This window comes from Salvelinus namaycush, chromosome 12 (genome assembly GCF_016432855.1).
Source record: "Salvelinus namaycush isolate Seneca chromosome 12, SaNama_1.0, whole genome shotgun sequence".
In the NCBI taxonomy this organism is placed as follows: domain Eukaryota; kingdom Metazoa; phylum Chordata; class Actinopteri; order Salmoniformes; family Salmonidae; genus Salvelinus; species Salvelinus namaycush.
This window is the reverse complement of record NC_052318.1, coordinates 40,578,459-40,601,387: the sequence shown is the minus strand read 5'-3', so window position 1 is coordinate 40,601,387 and position 22,929 is coordinate 40,578,459. Positions and strand designations below refer to the sequence as shown.

The window sequence follows — 22,929 nt, the reverse complement described above, 5'->3', positions numbered from 1 at the left end:
TTCTGCTGAAGTCACTACAACCACTGACCACTACCTTCTGCTGAAGTCACTACAACCACTAACCATTCCCCGCTGCTGAAGTCACTACAACCACTAACTTCTGTATTCTAATATTGAAAATGTGTGGATAATAAAATCCTAAACACATGAGAACAAACAGTAGAGTGGAACTTTCTGAAATAAGTACATTTAAGCATTTAAAAAAGGAATGTGTAATTTAGTGAGATGGTGATAAGACGGAAATAAACTGTTAAAGTTTTGTAATGTGTCTCCATTGCAAGATAATCCGATCCAGTACATCTGTTTTACATTTGCTATACATGTTCAGAACATGTATCGTTTCTTACATAAGATCCATACATTCCTATCTACTACTGAGTGAGATATAGATGACGGGGGAGGGAACTCACTGATTGCACAAAGATAAGACGCAGCTTCTAATAGCACTATAGTATACAGACCCCGAGACAGAACACGGAACTGAACAAATTAACTATGTAGAAGGTAGGTAGGGACAGTGGCTGCCTGGGCCATACAAGACATAGTTGTTTTAATGTTGTGTTGAAGGTCAAGAAGGAAAGGGGACTGGCGCTTGCTGTCTTGATGAAAAACAGAACACCAGGTTCAGAAAACGAATAGGAAATGTGGATGGGGTAGAACGGAGTGATGTGGCAGGAGAAGGAGAGGATCACCAGATTGATAAGAGACCAGTGGGAGTTTAGTTCAAAGAGTGAGAATTAGTATTGGATGTTTTTCTCGTTTTTTTTTCATCTCAGTCTGGGCAAGTTTGTTTATTTCTTCAGTGGGCAGATAGGAGTTCCCTCTGGAATGAGAGGGAGCGATTGAATAAAGGAGGGGGCTGAGGAGAAGAAAGAAAGGTGATAATACAGCCTTTTGTGTATGTTGAGAGGTGTAGGGTTGCTAGAGGAAGAAGAAGACCAGTCTTCCTGTCTTAGGAACCAGGATATCCTGCTCTATCCGTAGGTCTAGGATGAGTTGTCCCTGCATCCTCTTTAAACTAAAGGTTTTCTATTCCCATGTCCCCAACAATGATACATCAAAAACAATACGCTACTAGCATTCTATCTCTTCCTTAATAACTGGGAGTAGAACCATTCAAGTCACTCTTATGTCACCACTAATCCAAACACTAACATGTGTGTAATGAAGGAGATTCTGGTTGACGTACTGTATTAAAGCAGGCAAAGTGCAGGACGTGGGTAATGATATTACAGAAGAAATAATGGCTAAATGCTGCTAGACATTAACATCAGCAGGGAATGAAGAGTGGGTAGATCCCAGGGATGGAATACATCTCCCTCCATAGAAATGTTGCAGCTCAGACATAAATCAGACCGTACTCTGTGAAATTGTCAAGGCTTCTTATCAATACCGGGAAACCAATTCAATTACAAACTTTACTCAAAGAATTTCTTAAAACATTTGATTTTATTTGATTAATATTACTCACAATAATGTCACAGAAACATCACAGAGTGTTTGAGACGGGTCTGGATCAGGCCTCCTTCAATAGGAGTTATTTTCTTTTAAAACAGTGCAGCTTCAATAAACAGTCAGAGGAGAGCAAGATCACAACCTTGAAATGATACTCATGAGGACAGAACACTGAAGGAACCCAAACCCACACCTCGCTATACATCCCTAAAAGTCTCGTTCAAAAGTGGCTAAAACTACAAATACTGCTAATGTCCATCATAAAATCACAAATGCGTCACAATTTTATGAATTTCATATAATGCAAAAAAGTTGAAAAAGGTATTGTTTTTATCAGTTAGATACAGTACAAAGACATCATTCTATTCATTTACCAGTAAGCGTAATGACGCGGGTTCTAAGCACCAACCTGTCGGTTTCAGTTATATTCATTTACTTATATTCATAGATCATTTATACACAGTTAGTGAGGGGTGGCGAGGCAAGAGGGGGTTGAGCACCATTAAAATCCAACCTCCCCCTGTTGGCCCTTCCCTGTCCACACACAATAGGAAACTTTAAAAATAGCTGGTGTCCCCAGAGAAGCACCATCAATATGCAATAAATACATTTAAGAAAAAAAACATATACATGTATAAATAAAGTAACAATTTACAATTCTTAATTTTCTCTGTAATCCAGAAAAGAAGGAGATAGCAACCAAAAAAGAGGTATAAAAACAGGGAGAACAATACCATTTATCAAAAGAAAAAGGAAGGGGATCCTCTTTAGGGTATATTGTAGCAATCACATCTCTCTCTACCAAACATCATTTAGGATTATTATGCAAAAACAAAAATCACAATAAAACAGACTCGATTTCCAACAAAGAGTGAAACCAGATTAGTCCTCTAGTAAACCCGTATTTCTTAAATGAATATTCCTAATGCTTTCGAAAACGTTATCTGCATGTTTGCATTATTTCCTTTCATTTCATCTAAATACAGTTCGCAAGGCCAATGAGGTGTACTTCTAGGCTGGTTAAACTTTTGAAATACCTAGGTCAGAATAAATGAAATGGAAATAGCACCCCAAAGAGTATACAGACAGGAATCATAAATGTCAGAGTTCACCTGAATAGAAAACATAACCAAAACAATGTCATTTCATTGAGACTATTGGCTACTTTGCTAGTGAAGCGATTCCCCTGCTGTTAGCGTCGCAACACAGTAAATTCATGGACATAGAATAACTAGATTGGTGTAAAAAAGTTCCATTGGATTTGCATAAAAGTACCTGAATTAATGCACCATATACCGGCTACTTGACGCTTTTGAATCACAGCAGTGTCCGTTTTAAATAAGACCTGATTTTCAGTGCTAACTATGTTCACATTTTCTGTAGTTGTCTGACATGTTTTTAACGAGTAGTAGTACCAGTCTAGTCATTCTATCTCAAGACTCAAGTCCAATCAGCAGCTGGTAGGAGGGGAAGACAGTGAGCTGGAATTCAATTGGCTGACGGACGATATCTTACTGTGATGTAAACATACTGAGTAAACATGGTTGGCTGTTCACCAAGTGTTCGCAGTAGTAGTATTCCTTGAAGACACCGTCTGTGCTACCACTGTGTAGGAGTTTTGGTTATGGCTGTTGCACAACAGGAAGGAGGCCTCACTTGGAGCAGGGTGATGGAGTCTAGAGAGAGAAAGAGGAAGAGAATGAATGAAAGTCTTAAAGGGGGGTAAATAAGGTGGACATAACCTCACAGCACAGAGAAACTGTGTGTGTGTCTCTCACCACACAGAGGCTGTCGTAGGTTCTCATCAGCTCCTCCATGCGGTACTGCTCCAGCACCACAACTCCTGCCAGCGAGGGGCTCTTGGACACAGTCCGGGCACAGTCCTCACAGTGCACCATATAGGTCTTCCTATTGCCATACTCACTGGTCACAAACAGCAGGTCAAACACCTCCACCTGCACACAGACACAGCACAATCACTCACTGCAGAAAAGAACCAAAGCCATACACCAACACTCTGTTGGTAAGATACTTGGGTCATGGTAGTTCATAGCAGGTCTGATTCAGGCATACATCCACAGGCTGTTGGGAGGGACTTACGTCACACTCGTTGCAGTAGTAGGCTGGTTCGTCCTTCACACGGCTCTGATAAGAGATCTTCTTCCCTGCAGCAACCAGCTGGTCTCTCAGAATCTGGATGTGCTTAATGGACTGTAGGAGACAATGTCTGAGAGAGAGCGAGAGAGAGAACAAGAGAAAGGTAAGGTGTAGCAAGAAATAAACATGCATACTAGATAGGTGACGAGGCGCCCACACAGTCTTGTATAACTAACACACACACGCACACGCACACACACACACTTGACCATCTTGTAGGTTTCTTGGTCTGTGATCTTGATAGTGCGGGCCACATTCCAGGAGACATGGATCATGGGAACGATGGACTTGACCTTCTTGACCTCGTTCCACTCAAAGCGCTCCAGAGCCAGCTGATACTGGTATGCTGAAAGGGCAAAGACGACACACGATGCTCACATTAGCAGTGTTAAAGCCAAATAATGGCAGTGTTCAGACTCTATAGAGTACATTTGGAGAGGGATTTTAATAGTATACTGAACAAAAATATAAAACGCAACATGTAAAGTGTTGGTCCCATGTGTCATGAGCTGAAACTAAAGATCCCAGAAATGTTCCATACGCACAAAAAATTATTTCATTCAAATGTTGTGCACAAATTTGTTTACATACCTGTTAGTGAGCATTTCTCCTTTGCCAAGATAATCCAACCACCTGACAGGTGTGGCATATCAATAAGCTGATTAAGCAGCATGATCATTACACAGGTGCACTTTGTGCTGAGGATAATAAAAGGCCACTCTAAAATGTGTAGTTTTATCACACAACACAATGCCACAAATGTCTCAAGTTTTGAAGGAACATTCAATTGGCATACTGACTGCAGTAATGTCCACTAGAGCTGTTGCCAGAGAATTAAATGTTCATAAGCCTCCAACGTCATTATTTTTAATATCCATGGGGTACTGTATTGTAATAACCTCTGGACAGGGATAAGCCAAGGGGGCTTCAAAGGCCTTTACATTTGGGTGGGGGGGCTGTGGAACATTTTCATGTCTCTACCATAAGCCTCCTCCAATGTTGTTTTTGAGAATTTGGCAGTACATCCAACCGGCCTCACAACCGCAGACCATGTGTAACCATGCCAGCCCGGCTTCTTCACCTGTGGGATCGTTTGAGACCAGCCACCCCCGGACAGCTGATAAAACTGAGGAGTATTTCTGTCTGTAATAAAGCCCCTTTGTGGGGAAAAACTCATTCTGATTGGCTGGGCATGGCTCCCAAGTGGGTGGGCCTATGCCCTCCCAGGCCCACCCATGACTGCGCCCCTGCTCAGTCATGTGAAATCCACACAGTAGATGAGGGCCTAATGAATTTACTTCAATTGACCGATTTCCTTATATGAACTGTAACTCAGTAAAATCTTTGAAATTGATACATTTATATTTTTGTTCAGTATAATTTGACTGAGGTAGAGAATAGTGTACAGCCAACTACAAGCTACACTCTTCTCTGCTGTTCTGCACTGTGTATGACCCAGCTCCCCTTTCCAATCTATGGCTTCCCCTGCTGGACACTGTTAGTAACTCACAGTTGAGAGGTCCAACATTCCAGGCGATGTTGTTGCACCAGCCCACAGCCTGCACCCAGTGGATGGACCCTGCGTTGATCCATACCAGGTCCCCTGGTCTCTGGATGAAGCGGTACACCGGGATGTTGGAGCGGTACAGATCCTCCAGAACAGGCCACCAGGACCCCGTCAGGTAGTCTACTCCATGCCTGAAGGAGGGAGGAGAGATGGCATCTAAGTGGCTAGTTTCTGGTTCAAATCCCCTGTGGGTCACCACTATGCCTTTTTTCAACGAGCAGAACAGCTCAAACTCTGAACTAAATGCAAAACCCTCACACACATAAAGAACGCTTCATGACTCACTTCTCACAGAAGTTGTTGACGTGCTCCCAGTAGTGCTCATGGACTGCAAACCACTCACAATCCCCCGGGCCGATGTTGATGTTCACAGAGCAGAAGTTATTATTCTCCTGGTGGCCTGAAAACAGACATACACATAGATATTTAAGCCCGTGTTCAGATGCGTGCAATACGCACCTAAAAACACACCCGTGTAACACTGACCAGGCGTGCGGCTCCCGGGGACCTTCATGTAGAGCTGGACGGTGTTCATGCCCAGGATGGTGTGTCCCACGTGGCTCAGCATGTTTCCATTGAACTCCACACGCATGAAGGCTGGTAGCTTCAGCAGCTCCTGCAGCTGGGGCTTCCACCTGGTAACACACGTACATTAACACTCTACTTCCTCTCCAACGGTGACCTTAGAAACAATCTGTCACGAGTAAAGCTAATCTCACCTCTTAGGATCAGAGAGGTCGATGTTGGTGCCGAATTTGATGATATTTCCAGTCGATTTTGCCTCTGGCCTATAGGAAAGGGGAAGTGTATTTCAATAAAACATCTTTAATAACGTCGGAATATTGTTTTGATTAAATGTATTGCATTTGGCTTATTAAAGAGATTATTAAGGATGTTCTGACCTCAGTGTGTTAGCAATAGGGGTAGGGCCGACTTTGCTAGCAACCACAGTAGGGTTGGCTTTGCTGGCGCCAGACGCAGCGGTGGTTGATGGGTCAGAGGACGGAGCCTGCTTCTCTTCTTGTTCTTCCTTATCCTCATCCTCACTGTCCTTCTCTTCCTGTAGACACATAGAAGTACACATGAACTTAACTGGGCAAAGAGAGGAAATGGGGGGAAATGTATGGAACCGTGTGTATGTGCTCATCCCCAACCTGGAGGCTCTCCTGGAAGCTGGAGGCCTGGTACTGGGCGTACTTGGCGATGGTGGTGTGTGAGCGGCTGCTCTCGCAAGGCCAGGTCTGGCCTGAACCAGTGGCGTCCCAGTTCTCATCAGCAGGCTGCTGTACCTGGGTCCTCACCTCCACAGCATGCTCCGCATTGGCCTCCACCAGAGACTTAGTGGAGAACAAACCCAGGTCTGACATAGAGGGAAAGAGAGGGGGAAGGAGAGAAAGAGGGAGTGAGAGAAGAGAGGTATAGTGAGTCAATTTGAAATGATGTTGCTGTTTTAAAAAGGGCAACTCTACCACTTTTCAATCTCATTTTCATTATCTCCGGCACAATACCAGTGCCTACATATGTGAAAACGGCAGATTTGAACGTTTTGTAGAAAAAAAAACAGAGTTAAAAAGTTCTACCCGATGACATCATCAAAAGTGAAAACATTTTAAAATGGTGATCTTCAAACAATATGACATTTAAAGTGACGTGGGGAGCAAGAAAATGCCCTCCCTCTGGCAATTAAAAAAAAAAACTTTTATTCCTACCCTTTGATGTCACAAAGAAGTATTATTTAGGTCCTTGTCTTTTTAACCACAGACCATCGAAACGCACCGTTTTCACATATTTTTTTTATTTTTATTTCACCTTTATTTAACCAGGTAGGCAAATTGAGAACACGTTCTCATTTACAATTGCGACCTGGCCAAGATAAAGCAAAGCAGTTCGATACATACAACAACACAGAGTTACACATGGAGTAGAACAAACATACAGTCAATAATACAGTGAAAAATAAGTCTATATACAATGTGAGCAAGTGAGGTGAGATAAGGGAGGTGAAGGCAAACAAAATATATATAAAAATAAATAAAAATATAAAAAGGCCATGGTGGCGAAGTAAATACAATATAGCAAGTAAAAAACAACAATACTGGAATGGTTGGTTTGCAGTGGAAGAAAGTGCAAAGTAGAGATAGAAATAATGGGGTGCAAAGGAGCAAAAATAAATAAATGAATACAGTAGGTAAAGAGGTAGTTGTTTGGGCTAAATTATAGATGGGCTATGTACAGGTGCAGTAATCTATGAGCTGCTCTGACAGCTGGTGCTTAAAGCTAGTGAGGGAGATAAGTGTTTCCAGTTTCAGAGATTTTTGTAGTTCGTTCCAGTCATTGGCAGCAGAGAACTGGAAGGAGAGGCGAGCAAAGGAAGAATTGGTTTTGGGGGTGACCAGAGAGATATACCTGCTGGAGCGCGTGCTACAGGTAGGTGCTGCTATGGTGACCAGCGAGCTGAGATAAGGGGGGACTTTACCTAGCAGGGTCTTGTAGATGACCTGGAGCCAGTGGGTGTGGCGACGAGTATGAAGCGAGGGCCAGCCAACGAGAGTGTACAGGTCGCAGTGGTGGGTAGTGTAAGGGGCTTTGGTGACAAAACGGATGGCACTGTGATAGACTGCATCCAATTTATTGAGTAGGGTATTGGAGGCTATTTTGTAAATGACATCACCGAAGTCGAGGATTGGTAGGATGGTCAGTTTTACAAGGGTATGTTTGGCAGCATGAGTGAAGGATGCTTTGTTGTGGAATAGGAAGCCAATTCTAGATTTAACTTTGGATTGGAGATGTTTGATGTGAGTCTGGAAGGAGAGTTTACAGTCTAACCAGACACCTAGGTATTTGTAGTTGTCCACATATTCTAAGTCAAAGCCGTCTAGAGTAGTGATGTTGGACAGGCGGGCAGGTGCAGGCAGCGATCGGTATATAGACACTGGTATTGTGCCGGAGATACAGAATTTGAAGTTGAAAAGTGACGGAGTTGCCCTTTAAGTTTTAGCCCTGAGAAACATCGAAATACACAAACTCACTGAGTCTGAGGGATCCAGCCAGGCCTCGGATGACAGTGACAGGGTTCTTGGGATCAGTACAGAACTGGAGGAGGACTGGGGAGAAGGCATCTCTCTTACTCTCCAACTGGACACAGACACACAAGACGATACAGAAATACATCAACAACGTGTTGCACAAATACAGAACTGATATGTGAGAATGAAGAAGAAAATAGGAAGAGAGAAGATCAACTTGAGATGTATTTTTTTGTTGGTTGTTGCTTTATCCCCCCTCCCCCCAAGACAGCTTGAAGCATAGGGTCAACTGCAGGGCAGCGCCCCTGGAGTGTGGACTCACATAGATGCTTGGTGTGGGGGGATTAAGCTTCTCTCGTGGGATGGGTGGGTCGGTGATGAGAACAGGCTTGACAGAGAAAGCACGGAGCAGATAGGACTCCCGAAACTTCCCCTTCACCTTCGCCCCCCTGAAACAGACACAGAAAGAGACAGATGAAGAGCTAGAATTCAATAAGATTTCCTTTAATCCACTTTTCTTTGTACTGTGTACTCACTTGCAGGCCCTGATGACCTCGCTGGCTGTGTGTCTGATGCTGACCTCTCCTAGGGGGATCCTGCGCTCCTCGACCTCGGAGGCGATGAACGTCTCTCTGTCTCCACTCTCCACCTTGATCAGACGGATCTTCAGCTCCTTGGGAGGGCCCATGGACAGGGCCTTCAGCTTCAGGAAATCAGCAGCAGCCAGGGGACAGGGGGTCCTCCTCACTGGGGCAGCAGGCGGGGCCGGGGTAGCAGTAGAGGGGGTGTTGATGGTGCTAGTTGCGGTTGCCACTGGGTCTGTGTTGCTGCCTGGTGTGGACGTCATGGTTTCAGGCTCACTGCACCTCTCCTCCTTCCTCACTGTCGATTGTGCCCCCTGCTCAGTGTTTCCTGTGTGCGCCTTGTCTTTCTGTCCCTGGATGTCTTTGCTCTGGAGGCCGAGGTTGCTCTGGAGGCCAAGGTTCCCCTGAATAGGACGGCTCTTCTTACTGTCTTTGAGCTGCTTGACCGGGCTACTGGGGGGTGATGTAGATGAGGACAACGTAATGGAGGAGGCTGATTTTCTGTCTCTCTTTTCTTCCATCTTCTTCTTTTCATTGCCTCCACTCCTCTGATGACTGCTATCTTGTTTCCTTCTCTTCCTTTTCCCATCCTCTTCCCTGTTTCCATCTGCACCTCTTTGTACCCTCTTCCTGCCTGTCCGCCTGCATACCTCCCTCTGCCCCCGCTCCTCCTTGGTGGTGGCAGGGAGCCGGTGTGTGGTGGTCAATCTCAGCTCAGCGCTCAGAGACCCGGCTGTCTCCCCGCTGTCTACACCCTTAGTCCTCTCCTTCTTTCTCTCATTCTGAATCTCCTCCAATCTCGCGTGCTTCTGTTTCGTGCGCTCCCCCACAGAGAGTTGTGGTTGGTTGAGGTCTAAGGGAGGACGGGGTTTGGAAGGCGGATCTGAGGTAGTGTGAGTGGGTGATTGGGTAGTGAGTCTTGGGGGCGTGGTGGAGTCGGATGTCGGGGAGGGACACTGCTGGTCCTGACAGTTGGTTTCCGGATCCATGGCGAGGGAGGAAGAGTACTTCACTCCTCCCATGGATCTAGGAGGAGGACGCCCAAATGGACCGCCCCGATATGTGTACCTCTGGCCCCCCAGGAACGAGGCCAAAGACTTGAAGACATCAGCCACTCCTGTCTGGTGGAGGTGTGGCCGACGGGGAGGCAAAGAGCTGGATGACGTATCCCCACTACTGTCCTCCTCTTCCTCATCCTCCTCTTCCACTCCATTGGGAGTATCAGGCAGGCCATAGAGCTTGGCCAGGTCGCTATGGCGAAGCTCATCAGCACCCCTCCCCTCACTGACCCCCTCTGCCTTCTCATTGAGCCCCTCTAAGTTCCCATGGGGGGGTGAGATGGACGGGCTGTGGGTGGGGCTGGGCTGCAGGACGGGTCTCCTCATCACTCCTCCCTGTTCTTCCTCCTCTTCTTCCTCACTCAGGGCTGATGCTGGGGAGCCTTGCCAGCTAAGCACAGGGGGGCTGGCGGGGGGGTTGTCTCCCAGCTCCTCCACACTGCCCACCCCCGCCGCAGGCTGGAGATCTGGGGCCCGTAGGACCCCCCCCTCTGGACACACACCCATTGTCTCTGTCTGGTCCTGCTGGCTTGGGATGGACCCCCCTGACCCAGCCACAGTGGGAGCTGCTGGGGTTTTGGATGAGAGTGTGGAGGGGGTAGAATCAGCCTTCCCCTCTGTGCTGCATTTAGAAGGTTTTGGAGGGCTGGTGGGCTGAGGACTGGTCTTACTGGTCTTGCTGGTGCTGCTGATGTTGTTGTTAATGGTGGTGGTGGTGGTGGTGGGTGGGGGACAGGCTGGCAGTGGTGAGCCCTTGACGGGGTGTTTGGGTTGAGCTGGGTTTGACTTGTACAGGGTCCCTCCCCTCCCTGACTTTTTGTGTTTGGATGGATGTGGTGAGGGTTGGCTAGGATGGGCGGCAAGCGGGCCAGCAGGTGGGACTGTCTCTGAGGTATTTGGAGAGCTGTGGTCATGGGACTTTCCACCTCTTCCTTGGCCCTTCTCCCTGTGTCTGTGTTTGCCAGCGGTGGATGGTGTCTGGGAGGGTTGACCTGGCTTCCCTGGAACCCTAGATCCAGACTGAGTCTTAGGGGAGGAAGGCCGTACTGATGGAGGGAGGGATGATTCATGTGGGTACTTTGAGTATCCCATCTCTGCTTTCTCCAGCTGCTTAGCCCTAAGAATCTCCTCCCTTTTCTCCGTCTTCCTACCTTCCTCTTTCCTATTTTTTCTCTCCACCTTGTCCCTCAACTTATTCTTTACCCCATCCTCCCTTTTCTCTTCTTTCTCCTTTCTCCTTTTCTTCTTCTCCATCTTCCTCGTTGGTTCCCTCTTTCCCACCTCGCCTCTCTCCGCTCTACTTTCTTTATCCTTATGGGTCCTCTCTGTCTGTTTGTGTCGATGAGGCTGCAGCCCTGGCTTGTTGACAGTAGGTCTGTTGTTGTTGACAGTAGGTCTGTCCTGGGGAGAGCTGGGTGGGGTCTGGGGCTCTGAGCCTAGCCCTGTGCGGGAGGCAGAGAGAGGGGGAGGAGTGGGACTGGGTGAGGGGGTCCTTGGTCCCCGTTTATGGGGTGTGCCAGCGCCAGTGTCAGGACTCCTCTGATTGGGTGGAGGGTCTTTCTTCCCACTGGCCTTACTAGGAGTGGTGGAGCTGGAGAGGCCAGAGGGGCAGGAGGAGCTCAGGGCTGTGGAGCCTAAAACTCTGTGGCTGCTGTTGCGGTGGGGAGGCTCTGTAGCAGAGGGCTGGGAGGGAGTCTGATCCCTCTTCTGTCTGTGGGAGCGTGGAGCTGGGGGGCTGTGCTGAGGTACTGAGGGGGGTGATGGGGGGCGCTGGTGGTGCTGGCTGTAAGGCACGCCGGTGTGTTCTGCTGGTGAGGAGGGGGGCTGGGACTGGCCATCCACCTCCGCCCAGGATCCATGGTGGGGGGGTCTGCTGCCGCCACAGGGCTGGGAAGGAGGAGGGTGGCGGGGATAGGAGGAAGGAGGGGGGCCTTGACCATCGAAGGGGACCTGGGGAACTGGACTATGGGTAGAATGATGTGTACTGTAGTTGAAACGCCCTAATCTTGACTTGATGGATTCCTGAAATAACAAGAGAGAAAGGATTGTTCATCAATGAGTAGTCTTAAGAGCACTGTTCTCTTGAAGAACATTGACTATTAACCGACTTACTTGTAACTCGGTAGACGAGCTCCTCCTGTCAGCATGGGTGCGAGAACCAGGTCTGTCATATGATTGGTTCCAGAAACCTTGTTTGGGAGGGAGGTAGTGGGGTGGTGAGTGTGGCTGGTCTGGTCCAGATAAATGCTTTGAGCCACGGTGAGAGGGCTGGTGAGAGAGAACAGTACTAAACAGTAAGTGTCTTGGTGATGTGTATTGATCCCTACCAGAAGGTGGTGCTATTGTATAAATATCACAGCTACACGAGTGACTTCAGACGACTGTTCCAGGATCAGATATCACCATAATGGTTAAGACTAGCAGTAGAGAAATCTGATCCTAGATTAGGTTAGTAGACATTTTCCTCAAGCATTGATAGCAGGACTGACTGTGGTGTGGGACCGTCCACTCCTGGAAAACAAGATCATTAGCTCAAGTGATGACTGACCTGCTCAGGGCCGGAGCTCCTGCTCCTCTTGGCAGGGCAGTCATCCTTGGGGGGCGGAGAGTGCTGTGAGTGCGGGGAGCGGTGTGGAGGTTGGCCACGGTGGTGCTTGTGGGGGGGCGGGCGCTTCCATGGTCCTGGTCCCTGGTCTATCATCCTGCCTGGGAAGGCCCTGGAGCGGTCTGAGGTGGCCCACCTCTCTGCTGGGGAGCCCAGGTCTCCGGGGGGATCTCTGGGCCGTTGGTGCTGGTGGGGACCCCCATACTGAGAGAGACAATTATCATCATTAAAGTCATGCAATCAATAGAAAAAAACATAAACCTAACTACTGTATGTAATAAATAATGAGTTATGTAGAGTATAGAATGGGCTGCCCTCTTCCCCTCTCACCCTGGGAGGCTGGTTGTTGTAAAAGTTCCAGATGGTGTAGGGTTCCCCCGGTCCTGTTTGGTAGCCCCCCTGGCTGTGGCCATGGTTTTGAAATGACCGTGGGGAGTCCTGGTGCCAGCCCTGGGTCTCATAAGCCTGGTCTTTCTGGGCCCAGGGTCGTGTTCCTGATCTCTGGTCCCTTTGAGGGCCCCTTCCCTGGACATGGAAGGAGGGACTGGCCCCTCTACGTTCCAGAGAGAAAGTGGAGATCACTAAGGGATCACTGCAGTAAGGTGACAGTGGACTAACATTTCAAAGATGTGCGCTGCTCTCAATGTAAGATGTGAACAATTGAGATGTTTCACTCACCTGTCATAAATCTTGTTAATGTGCTGGGATTGGTTGATTCCTCCGTTGTACCTACAGTAGATAAAGGAGGGTTACCATTGGCTCAGCACAGACTCCATCACAGGAAGAGTGTGTCAGTAGACTGTGGTGTAAAAAGAGGGCTCACCTGTTTGGAGGGCCCCAGGGGCGACTGTTGACGGGGGCCCATGTTCCTCTGTGAGGTCCTCCAGCAGGGTAGGAGTCCCTGGTGTTACGTCCATGATACTGCTCTGCTGGGTGATACATTCAGCCTGAGACAGGATAAAAAACACTTTTTACTGGACTAGGATAGAACATGAGCAAACATACATACATGAACACACACTGTAGTCTACATGACGGTAAATGGTTGCCATGGACACAAACAGTACTGAACACAGAGGTAGAAATACTCACCACACTTGGTCTGTGTCTGTGAAGCCCTCTACTATAGAACTGAGAGGGTTACACGACAACACCAATCTGTCTTTCCTTCAATAACTCTCAACCACAACCTAGAGAGAGATTAGTGTTCAGTTGCTAAACCACCAAAATATCAACCACTAACCACATCATGCTTGACGTTCACAGTCTCTGCAGACTCGCTACACTGTACATGTTAATGCACCTCCAACACTGCATTACAACTCCTTACACCAGCAGACAACTGCCACTGCCCACACACCTACAATAGATAACCTTTAGGTACCGGTCTAAGATCCTATAATGACAACAAATACAATTCACTGCAACTACACACACACACACACACACACACACACACACACACACACACACACACACACACAACACTCTCCTCTCCCCTTTTCTGTTTCACTTTCTCTCTCTCTGTGTCTGCCTCCTAATCTGCTGGAACACTCATGTTTGTTTGTGGTTTATCACCAGTCAGCCAGAGCTGCACCCTGCATCCAACCCCTCTCTGATCACCAGCTCCCTGCAGCAACTGCAGCCTGTGGCCAGCCACTGATAAAGGCCTGTCTGCTCTATTTCTCCAACCATTCTAGTCTGAACAGAAAGGCAACACAGACAGCAGAGATGGAGAGAGAATAGAGGGGCAGAGCTGATTTGCTGTTTCTACTGTTGATCAGGGAAATGGATGTGTGTGACAGCAACAGAGATGGAGAGAGAGCGTGTGCTTGTGTGTATGGATGTATTTTAAGTAGACAGTGAAAGAGGACTTTCCCATCAGGCTGTTTATATTAATGTTAGAATACTGCTGTGTACTACAGCACAATGCAAACACACATACGGACAAGAATGTTTATCTTATGTTCCATAAGGACAGCTGTACATTGCAGGTCATTTCAGGCCCTAAATTCTCTCTGTCTAATATGCAAACCAGCTCCAGTTCATTCAGCTGCGTGGTAGTAGTGACAGGTGAAAACTAGACCAGCTGTGTGTGGCCATGTCTGACCTACCTATGAATGAGACTAACCTTTCCCTCTTTTAATCCTCATCCCCCTCTCTCTCTCCCTCTCTGCTAAATATGTTGCTATAGAGATACTATGATGCTAAACTAAAACATCAGTTTAGCCTGTTATGGTTTCAGTTACCTACTTTTCCCTATACACTGAATAAATAACCTTTTAGCCCATCCATAGGATCCTGGGTGCCAGTACGGGTAGGGGAGAGGGCTGGGGTTGATTAAGATGTGTGAGTAATGAGAAAGAGATCACCAAAGAATAAGAGGTTCTACACACACCACAGCATGTGAATTTGAGTGTTTGATTGTGCATGTCTCGCTCTCTCAGACTGTGTGTGTGTGTGTGTGTGTGTGTGTGTGTGCGTGTGTGTGTGTGTGTGTGGGGGGGGGGGGGGGGATCAAGTCAAATTGAGGTAAACACGGCATTTTATATTCAGTCAAACCCAAATATTCCGACCCATGGGACTGGCCTGTGACCCAGTGAATCAGAGTACAAGCACACATTGTGCTCGGCGTGTAGAGCAGCCAGAAACACACACCCCTCCCCCCTCCTCCTCACCCCTCCTTCACTTGTCTGGCCACTCAGCCGCACCCCTCGCCCCTCCTCTGTGCACTTCATTCCTGAAGAACGGACAATCACTCTTTCAAACAGGGGTCCTGGATGGATGGGGGTGGGTATGGGGAAAGTGATCCTCTGTGTATGTGAGGACAGACAGGTCTCTCATCCAATGAGAATACAAAAAAAGACGTCAAAGAATTTAGGCAAAACAAGAACCCAGAAAATTCATGCTATGAGATGTAGCTATTAAATATTTCGCCAGAGAGATGATACATAATATCTGTGAAGGTTGAAACCATGCATTAATTTCTCGATTCTATAGGGTTCTTCCAAGTTGCATATCCAATCTAGCACTTGCAGATCTATGCTCCATGGCCTGCATGCACCACCATCATGTATGTCAGATCTAGTGAGTACATATACACGTCTGCCTCCAGGCACCTTTAATGAATTAGGACAACAGGGAGGGCAGGTGATAGAGGGGCCTTGAGAGAGGGTTACATGATATCAGCCCTGTGTGTGTGTGCACGTGTGTGTGTGTGTTTGTGTGTATGTGTGTATGTCTGTGTGTGTGTGTGTTTGTGTGAGATCGCAGATGGATTATAGTATGTCAGCACACAGGAAATTGCACTCATTCACGGGGTTGTGGGTGAGAGTGTGTAGGGGAGAAATATTTTGACATCCTCCCTACACATACATACACACGTGCACACACACACACACACACACACACACACACACACACACACACACACACACACACACACACACACACACACACACACACACACACACACACACACACACACACACACACAGTCCACAGGCAGAGCATAGACTTTTGCTTACTCATCCACTAGAACGGCCAAAATACAGCAAACACTGTATACACACTAACCCTCTCTCACCCAGATACCGGTATGCAGCACTGTGCATACTCTCTGACAGAAACATTAAGCATGCATGCACGCACATGCACACAAACACACACACACTTACAATAATGGAGAATTTATTGCTCCTATGAAACCATGCTAGATAGACAGATCATATCTCATCTTACATCCTCTCTGTCCAGACCACATCACACACAGTGCAGTATACAGAGTAGTAATGATCTGTGTGCCTCTAGTGGTGCCTGCCTGGTGCCTGAGATCACCATAGCAATCGATAATGATTCCATTTCCTGCACAAAAGCCGCACTCCCCCCACCCACCCCTCACTACATTTCTACCCCAAGCTGTGTCTCACACACCACCTCTAACACACACATGTAGACATTTCTTGTGTGTGTATGATGACACTGAACAATGAATAAGATTGCTTTAAGTAAACAAATATGCTATGTTAAACAGAGGCAATCCTACAGCAGATTTCCAACGCACAGAGGGGGAGTAGGAGAGAGAGAGAGAGAGAGAGAGAGAGAGAGAGAGAGAGAGAGAGAGAGAGAGAGAGAGAGAGAGAGAGAGAGAGAGAGAGAGAGAGAGAGAGAGAGAGAGAGAGAGAGAGAGAGAGAGAGAGAGAGAGAGAGAGAGAGAGAGAGAGAGAGAGAGAGAATGGACATTTCATAAGACAAATGGAGATTGTATAGCTGTGTAGCTGTGTTAGTAGAGGGTGGAGGAAGAGGGTGGCTCCACATTTCATCTTTACTAGCTCAGTCAGTCAGTCAGTCAGTCAGTCAGTCAGTCAGTCAGTCAGTCAGTCAGTCAGTCAGTCAGTCAGTCAGTCAGTCAGTCGCTTCTGAGCAGACATGTCCTTCAGTTTTCGGAACTGCAGCCCTCTATCGGTCTCTATCACCAAGGAGACCGGTGTCTTTGTCATCAGACGCTCTTTGTCACCAGAGAAATCACTGTCCTCAACACTCACTAAATCTCCCTGGTAACCGGTGTCAGGGAAACACATAACCCTCACTTACGCATATTCCTCTCCAGGGAAACCTGTTTTTTACTGTGACCCCCTGCCCATGTGTGTGTGTGTGTGTGTGTGAGTGAGAGAGAGAGAGGTAAAGGATCATTCTAGTCTTACCTTGCTGCTGAGTGCTGTGAAAGAGAGAGGGAGGAGGGGACACCGTCTGTGTGCTCTCGGTGTGAAGACGCCACTCACTCAGGGACAGAGGCAGCAGCCCACTTCAGCTTCAGCCTGAAGTCCTGTTAAACAGAACAGGCGTCCTCTCCCTCTGCTAGCCAGCACACACACATCCACAAACACAGGAGAGAGGGAGGAGAAACCACTGTCAGGTAGGACACAGATGTGAGGACATGAAAGGGGGTTATTGTTTAAAAAGAAAGTAGGTATCTCTATTCCATTCTGCCATCTTGTCATTCCTCTCTTGTCCTCCCCTCTCCCCCCTCTCTTTCCTCTCTGTCACACACACTGTTCTCTCTGGCGTTTCTCCCCTCAGCAGATAGACAAAGAAAGGGAACGAATGGCTCAGTAGAGAAAGCAGAGAGGGAGAGCGAGAGGATGGCCCAGCCCCCTTTGACCAGCCAGTCGGATTTAATTTATTTTTGCCTTCCTCTCTCTGGCCCCTCCCCTATCGCCTCGTCACCTCTCCTCCTCCAGACCCAATTCAACAAGACTGATTCCTCTCCAGCTCCCTCCTTCTCTCTCTCGCTCTCCCACTTACTATCTCTCTCCACGTGTCTGCTACTCACTCTTTGTCTCTCTCTTTCCCTCTCTTACTCACACACTGTGTCCTGTATCCTTGGCAACCAATGATATATTTTACCCCAGAGCCAAGAGCAAGACTCTCCCTTACCGAGACACATTTTCTTCACTGTGTGTGTGTGTGTGTGTGTGTGTGTGTGTGTGTGTGTGAGAGAGGGCTGCACCTGACTAGCTGCATTCCCCTGCTATGTGTGTATTTGTGTTTGTTTGTACGTTTGTGTGTATGTTTATGCATACATCAGCTTGTTGGGAAATTAAAGCATAAGGAAGGTTTGTATCCCTTCTGGCGACTGACTTGTTTTTCAATTAGATCAATTACCACAGCATGTGGATTTGAGTGTTTGATTGTGCATGTCTCGCTCTCTCAGACTGTGTGTGTGTGTGCGTGCGTGCGTGCGTGTGTGTGTGTGTGAATGGCCCTTGAGATATATGAGTGTCAATGCCATTGTTATTATGGAATTCTCATTACTACTACTCAATACCCATTCATGAATTCTGATGCTGTTCTGTGGGTTGTGTGAAGGGAAACAAGTCTAAAACCTGTTCTGTGGGTTGTGTGAAGGGAAACAAGTCTAAAACCTGTTCTGTGGGTTGTGTGAAGGGAAACAAGTCTAAAACCTGTTCTGTGGGTTGTGTGAAGGGAAACAAGTCTAAAACCTGTGTTCTGTGGGTTGTGTGAAGGGAAACAAGTCTAAAACCTGTGTTCTGTGGGTTGTGTGAAGGGAAGCAAGTCCAAAACCTGTTCTGTGGGTTGTGTGAAGGGAAACAAGTCTAAAACCTGTTCTGTGGGTTGTGTGAAGGGAAACAAGTCTAAAACCTGTTCTGTGGGTTGTGTGAAGGGAAACAAGTCTAAAACCTGTTCTGTGGGTTGTGTGAAGGGAAACAAGTCTAAAACCTGTTCTGTGGGTTGTGTGAAGGGAAACAAGTCTAAAACCTGTGTTCTGTGGGTTGTGTGAAGGGAAACAAGTCTAAAACCTGTGTTCTGTGGGTTGTGTGAAGGGAAACAAGTCTAAAACCTGTTCTGTGGGTTGTGTGAAGGGAAACAAGTCTAAAACCTGTTCTGTGGGTTGTGTGAAGGGAAACAAGTCTAAAACCTGTTCTGTGGGTTGTGTGAAGGGAAACAAGTCTAAAACCTGTTCTGTGGGTTGTGTGAAAGGGAAACAAGTCTAAAACCTGTTCTGTGGGTTGTGTGAAGGGAAACAAGTCTAAAACCTGTTCTGTGGGTTGTGTGAAGGGAAACAAGTCTAAAACCTGTTCTGTGGGTTGTGTGAAGGGAAACAAGTCTAAAACCTGTGTTCTGTGGGTTGTGTGAAGGGAAACAAGTCTAAAACCTGTTCTGTGGGTTGTGTGAAAGGGAAACAAGTCTAAACCTGTTCTGTGGGTTGTGTGAAGGGAAACAAGTCTAAAACCTGTTCTGTGGGTTGTGTGAAGGGAAACAACACTAAAATCTGTTATTAATAATACATCTCTTTTTAACATCTGCTTTGGAAGAAAAACATCTAAGAGAATAAGTCACCTCTAAACTGTGATATGGGCCTTAAATTGTTCATAAAGAGTTGAAGATCCCCGCTGCTGCACATCTTAAAAACAAGAAGCCCTGCTTCTCCACTGACTTATTAGTTACGTTCATTTTAGTTTGGTGCGATGTATCGGTTATACCGTATACCGAGGTATTTTTTTATTAGGAATCTAAATGACATCCAGCCCAGGGCTCCAGCTATGCATTTGGTTTGCTAATCTGCTAGCTAAGTGTCTAGACGTCAAGATCAAGCTTCTCGGTTACAGCAGAGACATTGAATCCCCTGGAGGAAGATCCCTGTTGCCTAAATTGTTTTGTGCGTCAACAACAAAAAATTGCGCCCCTTGTGTGCACTTCCGTTAATACCCTGTACCCCGGTATGGTACAGAAACGGTATGACAGTATGAACATCTGGATACCACTCAACTCTAGTTCCTGTACTGAATAACCATGATAGAGTAAACTGCCCCTTCCTCTCCCCCAGAACGACCTTACACTCCACAGGAAGTTACTAACCTCTCCAGATTAGCAGACATGCTTTCCTCAGTGATTAACCAGCCTGCTTGAAAAGGTGCAGAATAATACCATGCGCAATAGTCTTCTGACAATGGGAGTCATATGCTTTACAATTCTCCAATTTGAGTTGCCTCAATAGAAGCATACATCATCCTATAATCCTTCTGCGGTCTCTAGAGTGTTGAAGTTAGCAGAAATGTTGATGTTAGAGCAGAATGTCTTTGCACTGTCAAACCCTGCCTTTCAACTGGGGCTCCCGAGTGGCGCAGCGGTCTAAGGCACTGCATCTCAGTGCTTGAGGCGTCACTACAGACACCCTGGTTCGAAATCCAGGCTGTATCACAACCGGCCGTGATTGGGAGTCCCATAGGGCGGCGCACAATTGGCCCAGCGTCATCCGGGTTTTGGCCGGTCTAGGCCGTTATCGTAAATAAGAATTTGTTCTTAACTGACTTGCCTAGTTAAATAAAGGTTCAATGTAAATGTAAAAAACTTCTCTGCAACTGACACAAGAACAGTAGTGTCCCTGAATCAAAGAGGCAGAGACAACAGATTCCAATACAGAAATAATGCTCGCCATGTTGCGCTACACTGACACACATTGAACAGTGTGTTTGTATCTGCCTGCTGGTGGCATAGTAACCCAGTGCAGATGTGCAGCCTTCTGTGTGGGTGAACATGGCGGAGCCTCTACAATCAGGGCAGTCACACAGACAGACAGAGGTCACTAAGCTGCTTAGTGGAGGAGGAGGCAGGAAGCATACTGATCCTATCTTATATGGGGGGGATGGGCTGTACCACCATACCACACCAGACCTGGCTCTGATACCCAACTCCCATTCCCAGTTCAACATGTGGAGCATTTAGACACATAGAGAAAAATAGAGAAAGAGAACTGAGCGAAGAGGGAGACGTCACTTCTCAGTGACACCTACAAAACACAACTACACAAATCAACCTGGAATACAGACTGACAGGGCAGCAAACAGACAAACGGACACTGACACATACAGCCTCACATCCACAGGTTAACAGACAGAGACACTGATGCGTATGTAGCCTACTGTAAGTACTCAATGTCTGTAAGACAATGTAAAATGCTGACCTGAGTTGACACCAAGCAGAACGTATGAGATTCATATATATAGCTTTTCTAAAAATAACTTTTTATAACCTCACAGCCCTGCTCTCCCTCCCCTCCTCTCCCACATCTACCTTCTCTCTCTCTCCAAAATGGAGGCTTCTCCCTCTGTATGCTCCAGAAAGCACAGACCTCAGACAAGTACTGGAATGTACCACTGCAGGCTTGGAACAGGGGGGCTCGAGGGGGGCATCTTTTCTTGCAAACAATACCGACAGACCAGGTGGCATTTCAAAGACGACAGCAATGAAGAAGTGTGTGTGTGTGTGGTTGTGTGTTAGTGAATGAGTGTGAGTGTGTGTCTGCGCGTGTCTGCGTTAATGTGTGTCAGAGAGAGCCTGTCTGTGCTAGTATGTGCAGAGGACTGGTTGTCATGGAGATCATCACTAGGCAAGTGCATCAGCAGGGCAGGAACTTTATGATCTGTGACCCCGCAGGGCGGTGGAGGGGCAGGGACCTCATCAGAAAGCTGTCACACTGACCCCTCACCCCTGACCTCTAACCCTGGCCTACTGCTGAGTCTCTCATAACAAAGAAATATTTACCACTAAATTGCTCCAATGAAACACACGGACCAATCCGACCACCTGGAACCTATTTGGGAGGAAAACAGGCAGCTGCTGTGTGTACTGAACATTAACTTCATCATAGAATCAGCATGGTCAAGTGGTTGGGTGTACTGGTTGGTGAACAGTGGTGAACCACAGAAGAAATACACCCTGATGCCCAGAGTGTGTGTGTGTTAGGGTGTTAGTATGTGTTTGTATCCACATGGGTGTGTTATTGTAACTTAGCAAGGGCAAACAAGGCTGTTCTTTACTCCTTCTATTTGCAGCTGCCAGAGTGAGTCACTGTACTGTATAAATACAGCACTAAATGTGGGTCAAAAATGCTCGGCCATTTTTAGCACAAGGAGGACAAGTTAGCCCACTACCAGGCTCCCTGTTTGGGCTCTGCACACTAGGAAAACCCCTGGCAAGCTTCAATCTAAAAGGCCTGCACTTTCATAAAAATTCGGAACAATATACTGGGTTTATTCAATACATAAAATAAAAAAATTCGGAATACAATAACATCTTTTAAACTGACAAGCAGCACTCCCTATCGGAAAACTTTCTATTGACACAATGTTTATCAATACCTACGCAAGGTCACGCGCTGCAATCACTGGACTCGCTCCAGCACGGAAATGTAAGGTTACTCTCTGTTTTACTACTGTATCACAGCAACCAAACCACACACATCAACACGGACCAAACACTGCGTTGCTGTAAAGCACAAGTTAAAGCCTGAGTCTAAACAGAGGCTTAAAGAGACTAACACGACAGGAATAACCATTACTCTAAAAATCTTTCAGCACAAATCAGCTGACTGTGTTTATGTACAGTGTGTGTAGTGCATAACTGTGCCACACAATCTGCAGACATACAGCATAGTACAGTATGTGCAGTAGTAATATATCAACACAAAAGACATGTCCTAACATGCACTGATATATGACTCATAACAATATTTGCACAAATGTGTACACAATTGCACCCCTTCTGTACAGTAACACAAAGAAACAGACAGACACACTCTCCTTGTTTTACCTGCACTCTCCTTTTGTTCTCTTCTTTTATTCGTTCTTTCTGCTCCACACACCCCTTGGCTCCTCTCCCTTTCCTCTTTCCTCTCTCCTCCCCCAGTCCTCTCCTCTTCCTCTCTTCCCTCTCCTCTGCTCCTGGTTTCCTCTCCTCTCTGATACTCAGGCTCTAACAGCAGACTGATCCACGTGCAGAGACCTAAGGGGCGGGCCCCCACACCGCCATTTAATTCACACCAGCCAATAAGGGAGGAGGGTCTCATGTCAATCCTCCTATGCTAAACAGGAGGAGGGGACAAAGACAGAGTGAAAGATAGAGACACCCGACCCTCTGTGTGTGTGTGTGTGTGTGTGTGTGTGTGTGTGTGTGT

The 22,929-nt window shown here is 47.0% G+C and overlaps 1 protein-coding gene across 3 annotated transcripts; it reads right to left on the bottom strand.

Moving 5' to 3' along the window:
• Positions 1 to 1,453: 1,453 nt before the first annotated feature.
• Positions 1,454 to 22,698, bottom strand: LOC120057216 (lysine-specific demethylase 6B-like). Of its 3 annotated transcripts, none has more exons than XM_039005743.1 (20): positions 22,566 to 22,698; positions 17,156 to 17,309; positions 13,276 to 13,399; positions 13,131 to 13,181; positions 12,783 to 13,005; positions 12,396 to 12,656; positions 11,960 to 12,115; positions 8,742 to 11,869; positions 8,528 to 8,654; positions 8,209 to 8,314; positions 6,334 to 6,539; positions 6,082 to 6,239; positions 5,899 to 5,967; positions 5,666 to 5,814; positions 5,465 to 5,579; positions 5,123 to 5,310; positions 3,817 to 3,958; positions 3,556 to 3,682; positions 3,234 to 3,410; positions 1,454 to 3,131 (listed from the first exon to the last, which is right to left on the bottom strand). In XM_039005743.1, the coding sequence occupies exons 3-20, from the start codon at positions 13,392 to 13,394 to the stop codon at positions 3,108 to 3,110; spliced, it is 5,526 nt and encodes a 1,841-aa protein (XP_038861671.1). In that variant the 5' UTR covers positions 13,395 to 13,399; positions 17,156 to 17,309; positions 22,566 to 22,698; the 3' UTR covers positions 1,454 to 3,107. The 3 variants fall into 3 exon arrangements, with proteins under 3 accessions (XP_038861671.1, XP_038861672.1, XP_038861673.1); XM_039005744.1 differs by having other exon boundaries at positions 17,156 to 17,306; XM_039005745.1 differs by lacking the exons at positions 17,156 to 17,309; positions 22,566 to 22,698 and adding an exon at positions 13,545 to 13,644.
• Positions 22,699 to 22,929: the final 231 nt, after the last annotated feature.

What these genes read in the sequence shown, in the direction of transcription:
- LOC120057216 (XM_039005743.1), bottom strand. Translation starts at nt 13,394, where the DNA reads ATGTATCACCCAGCAGAGCAGTATCATGGACGTAACACCAGGGACTCC. An exon ending in GCTTCCAGGAGAGCCTCCAG is followed by an intron (nt 6,240 to 6,333) that starts GTTGGGGATGAG and finishes ATGTGTCTACAG; the next exon opens with GAAGAGAAGGACAGTGAGGA. An exon ending in GTCAACAACTTCTGTGAGAA is followed by an intron (nt 5,311 to 5,464) that starts GTGAGTCATGAA and finishes TCCCTCCTTCAG; the next exon opens with GCATGGAGTAGACTACCTGA.